Source organism: Sinocyclocheilus grahami, unplaced genomic scaffold (genome assembly GCF_001515645.1).
Source record: "Sinocyclocheilus grahami isolate Dianchi unplaced genomic scaffold, SAMN03320097.WGS_v1.1 scaffold1489.1, whole genome shotgun sequence".
Classification (NCBI taxonomy): Eukaryota; Metazoa; Chordata; class Actinopteri; order Cypriniformes; family Cyprinidae; genus Sinocyclocheilus; species Sinocyclocheilus grahami.
Genome location: NW_015506668.1, coordinates 187263 through 192982, shown reverse-complemented (window position 1 = coordinate 192982; position 5720 = coordinate 187263). Strand labels below are relative to the sequence as shown.

Here is a 5720-nt window from a genome sequence, read left to right as displayed (position 1 = left end):
CCATGTTTTAATTGGTCATTTTAATTGGCCAAACCGTGATTTGATGGCATAAAAAGCCCTCCGGGCCTTCTCATTCAAGGCCTTCACAGCCAGACTGAAGCCCCCTGATGCTGAGATCTCGATGCCCAGGTAAGTGTAGCTGCTGCTGTGCTCTAGGACTTCTCCTCCGTAACTGAACTGGTATCTGCTTCTCTGAGACCTGGCCTTCTTCTGGAACACCATGACCCTGGTTTTGTCCAGGTTGACCGTCAGTGCCCATTCCTCACAGTACTGTTCCAGCAGGGCCAGGCTGTGCTGGAGACCCTCGGCCGTGGGGGACAGCAGAACCAGGTCGTCTGCATACAGCAGGCATTTGACTTCAGAGTCGTGCAGAGCGAGGCCCGGGATGCTGCCGGAGCGGTCCAGAGCTTCTGCCAGCTCGTTGATGTAGATGTTAAACAGTGTTGGGCTCAGACTGCATCCCTGCCTCACTCCACGGCTCTGCTGGAACAACGCTGTTCTCAGATTCCCCAGTTTGACCGCACATCTACTGTTTTTATACATGGATTGTATAACATCGAATGTTTTTCCGCCAATTTGTAGTAATTTGTATAGTAAACCATCATGCCAAATAGAGTCGAAAGCTTTTTTTAAATCAATAAAACATTAATATATGAATATTTTTCTTTGTTTGCCCTTTAGATTCTTGTTGATTAGAGTGTGGAGAGAATAGATGTGGTCGGATGTACATTGTTTTGGTAAAAAGCCAATTAGTGATTTATTTAGGATGTTGTGTCTTGTGAGGAATGTCACTATGCGGCTGTTTATTATATTGCAGAAAAGCTTTGCTAGGCTACTGCCCACACTAATGCCGCGGTAATTACTGGGATCGAATTTATCTCCCTTTTTGTATATAGGTGTGATCAGTCCTTCAGACCAGGCCTCAGGGAAGTCACCAGACGATAAGATCAGATTGAATAATTTAGCCAGAGCTTGAATTATGTAAGGGCTGCTGATTTTGAGCATTTCATTGCTGATGCTGTCTTGTCCACATGCCTTCTTTGATTTGAGATTTTTCATGTGTTCTCTTATTTCTGATGTTGTTATAATTGTGTCCAGTGGGTTTTGGTAATTGTTTATTGTTTTTTTCAAATCTTCTAGTTTTCTCTTTGTTTTAGTTTGGGGCTGGTTGAGGTCTGGTTCTAGTTTTTGGTAAAGAGTTTTAAAGTAAGACCTCGAGACTGTGCCGCTCTGGAGGAATGCGTCTGATTTGGGGCTTTGACATTTTTTAAAGAGATTCCAGAAATTGTTTTGGTCTATTGATTCATCGATTTCATCAATTTTAGCTTCATATATTGATCTCTTTTGTTGCAAATGAGCTTTTTATAATTTTTCAAACAGTTGGAGTAGGCGAGCCGTAGCGTCTGATTGGCCGGTTCTTTATGCTTTTTGTTAGCAAGCCGTCGAAGGTCTTTTCTGAGACAATTGCATTCATTATCAAACCACATATTCTTTTTTATTTTTTGTTTGTTTATTCTATGTTTGTTCTGTTGTTTAATGTTAGATATAGTGGCCAAAGTTTGAAACGTATAATTAATATTGGATGTTGCTGAGTTTATCCCGTTAGTATCTGGAGTGAAATCTGTGGACATAAAGTCATCCAGCATTTTTAGCATTGCAGAGCTGCTCGTGTTTTCTTTGAATTGTTCAGCGTTAGATTGGTTCCAGCTGAGTTTGGGTTTTAAGGGGAAGAGTTGTTCATGTTTGTTCACACACACACACACACACACACACTCTCTCTCTCTCACACACACACACACTCACACACTCTCTCTCTCTCACTCACACACACACTCACACACTCTCTCTCTCTCACTCACACACACACTCACACACTCTCTCTCTCTCACTCACACACACACTCACACACTCTCTCTCTCTCACTCACACACACACTCACACACTCTCTCTCTCTCACTCACACACACACTCACACACTCTCTCTCTCTCACTCACACACACACTCACACACTCTCTCTCTCTCACTCACACACACACTCACACACTCTCTCTCTCTCACTCACACACACACTCACACACTCTCTCTCTCTCACTCACACACACACTCACACACTCTCTCTCTCTCACTCACACACACACTCACACACTCTCTCTCTCTCACTCACACACACACTCACACACTCTCTCTCTCTCACTCACACACACACTCACACACTCTCTCTCTCTCACTCACACACACACACAATTTAAACTGAATTGAGCTGGATTATGATATCACTGAATTGAATGATGAACTGCCTTTAACTGAAAATGTGTTTACTATTGTCGTTTTTCATTATTACACACTACTTTACCTATTTAATACTGTAAAGCTGCTTTGACACAATCTGTATTGTTAAAAGCGCTGTATAAATAAAGGTGACTTGACGTTCTTTGGTCATTTGTGTAACTTGAAAGCCTCTGGCATCATGTGTGTTTGTGTGCTGGAAGAGAAATATCAAACATATTGAACACAAACAGAACAGACTGCATATGCTTATTAAAAATATCATCAAGAGCTGCAGGAAATCTTGGCTCCTCTTTGTACTTTATTATTATTATTATTATTTTCTCTCCGATAAGTCCTGTTCTGCAAGCTCAGGTTTTTCCTCTCGTGTTTTCTGCTCTTATGCTGGCTTATGAGTTTCATGTATTAATCAAATTATCCAGAGCCTGATAATTCTTTTAAAGGGACACCAACAATAAACACTCTCTCATAGCTCTTAGCTCACCCAAACATTAATATTGTCATCCTTTACATGTTCAGGGTGAACTGTCCCTTTAATAGTGCTGTTAATTGTGTTTTAATGGTCAACGTTGCTTTAGATGTTTCACCTCATTCATACATAAAAATAGACAGAAATGTGAATTGGTGATGTACAGTAAAAGTATAGCACCATAAATGATAGAATAGTGGACAGAATAAAGATTGTCACTGTTCAGATCTCTTCTGAAACTCTAAAGCAGATATAAGCAAACTTTAATCTATGTTTATCAGTGTAAGAACCCATTCCAGAAAAGAACGAATCATTTTCTGATGTGAAATGAAGAACGGCTTCAGTGAAATCACAGAGTAAGAAAACATAAGCACACATGTGCCAGAACTGAGTGTGTTTCTGTCTTAAACCAGACTAAAACCATCTGCGCTTAAAATAAAGCCTGAAACCTGCTTCATGCTCTTGCTGTCTTGATGGAAAGATTCCAGAAACCACAAACATTACATGGAACAAGTCTTAGGACTGTACAAGCATGCTAAAATAACCTTCATTCACATAACCCAGCCCTTTCTTAATATAAGACTGACTGCTATTTATGCATCGGATTCATTCAGGGAAGAGAATATCTTCTTCTCAGAGAAGACAGTTATGTGATCAATTGAAAACAGCAGACTCTATGAGCCAAGAATATGTTGGACAAAAGATTGATCCACTGGAGATAAAAAAAAAAAATTAAAATATGAACTTCTGCCTCCAAAAAGGTTCAAAGTTGGACTTACAGGTTCTGTAACGAGCCTTTGGCTTTCTTGTGGTAAAGGGTTCACATTAGAAGCTGGCTCCTTTATGAAACTCTTCTACATGTACAGTAGCAACACTTTAAATAAACAGAAGCAGACGGCGGATACAGTGAGACACCCTCTGGATCCAGCAGCGCTGACCCCGTGACCTCCGGTGACCCCGTGACCTCACACTGACAGAGCAAGCTCAAGTCCTTCAGCGATGGACCGGCATGAAGACTCAGATGTGACAATGACTGGTCATAATTACACAAGGCTTTTAATGAATTACAGCTCCACAAAAACGTGTCAAACACGGAGTTCTTTATTGACTGTAATTGTTTTTGGCAGAACTTTGCTGTTCATGAAAGGCCCTTTATAAATATGCGGACAGGAGACAAACAAGTTTGTAAAGACACATCTTACATCACTAACACCTAATCAATATCTATGAATAACAACCATCTGTGATGGAAAAATAAAAAGAGACTGCATCTTTCATCAAAAGCAGCAGTCTGTTATTAATCCCAACAAACACCTTTCAGACTGATGAAATCACGAATCTAATTGGTCTACTCTACCGTGATACTGATGTGAGGGAAGGACGTTTAATGAGCACAGCAGAAGCATTAAGACAATTATGTGTTAAAACATGAGAATCCCTATAATAACAGCCGGCATCATGAAGGGACTGTGAAGGCAATGTTTCTCCATTACAGTGATCATAAAGAGCTTCAGACACTCGTCAATGTTCTTGTGTAAGGACAGCTTTGGCTCGATGCGTGTCTGAGATCAGATGAAGCTCGTCTGAAGATCGCTCACATACACCGTTTACAGTGATTTGCTGTAGTTTTGAGAATCTAAATAAAAGTTCTGCATCTTTAATTTTTCATGAACTTAACAGTTACGGAGTAAATTGTGGTAATCGTTGCTGAGAACAGCTGACATATAAAGCCTTATATCTGTAAAACACATACACTGAGCCTACCTGCTGTTTAATGTTAAACGTAGCACCTACAGAAGATGATGTTTTCTCCAGGACTGAGACTATTAAAAACATCAACTGAACCTGAAGCTGCTGTGTGTGAATGTGTTCAGTGCATATGAGAAAACCCAAGCCTTCCTTCATCATTTCACAGAGAAATAAACAGATCATAAGCTAGAATAGCTTCACTAGACGCCTACATTCTGTGAGATCACATCTGTGAAGCAAGCAGGAGAAAAGCATCCATGTGCGGTCATTATGCTTTGATAACGTAACAAATCTCATGTAAACAATCCTCCGGAGATCAAGTCTAGATCAACAGTAACTGCACTTTCTCATCCAAAACATAACAGAGCGAGTAGGAAGCGAGTCCAGTGAGAGATCGGTCGTTTAGCACGTCTCAGCTGCACTCCACGCATGATTTAAAGTGACGATAGAGAACGGCTCATAAGGGCACATTATTACAGTAATGATTATTAATAAGCACAAAGACCTGCCCCTTTAGAACAGTCAGTGTTTGCGTCGGTGTGCTTTTGTAACTCAGTACAGTCACATGCGAAGCTCCAAGAGTGCTCCTGAAGTTTTCAGAAACAAGACTTTGAATTTGGCGTACATTTAGGGAAACTCTGAAAATAAAGAATTAGAAAACGAATAATCCAATGAAACCCAGTGAGGAGATTCTAGGCCTTCGTTTCTCATTAATCCACCTTTTTTTCAGTCGGACTCTTTTGCTCGATCTTCTCTGCGTCTTCGTCCTCCTCTCCCTCTGCTCCGGCCGTCAGCCGCTGCTGCTCTTCCTCCTCGCCCTCCTCCTCTTCCTCGTCCGTGAAGCCATCTCTCTTCATCAGCTCCGTGTCATCGTCAGACTCAGCCGTGCAGATGCCGTAGCACATGAGGCTGATGACGCCTAGCGGCAGACCGAAGAGAAAGCAGCCGAGCAGCGGAGAGCTGCGGAACACCGACTGCAGACCAGAGACAGACCATCAGAGTAACGACACGCTAACCAGCTTCATCAGTCACACTCATACACAGCATTCACACTGAAGCACCTCGCTGATACACACACACACAGACGGACACACACACACACACACACACAGACGGACAGACGGACAGACGGACACACACACACACACAGACACACACACACACAGACAGACAGACAGACAGACAGACAGACAGACACACACACACACACACACA

At 41.8% G+C, this 5720-nt stretch overlaps 1 protein-coding gene across 1 annotated transcript in view; it reads right to left on the bottom strand.

The window, feature by feature from the left end:
- Nucleotides 1–4283: 4283 nt before the first annotated feature.
- The window catches only part of LOC107570663 (protein disulfide-isomerase TMX3-like), a 14134-nt gene continuing 12697 nt past the window's right edge, over nt 4284–5720 (bottom strand). The window contains exon 16 of the mRNA XM_016256917.1: nt 4284–5479. Within this exon, the coding sequence (XP_016112403.1) occupies nt 5216–5479 (264 nt within the window). The 3' untranslated portion in view covers nt 4284–5215. The remainder of the gene's footprint in view (nt 5480–5720) is intronic.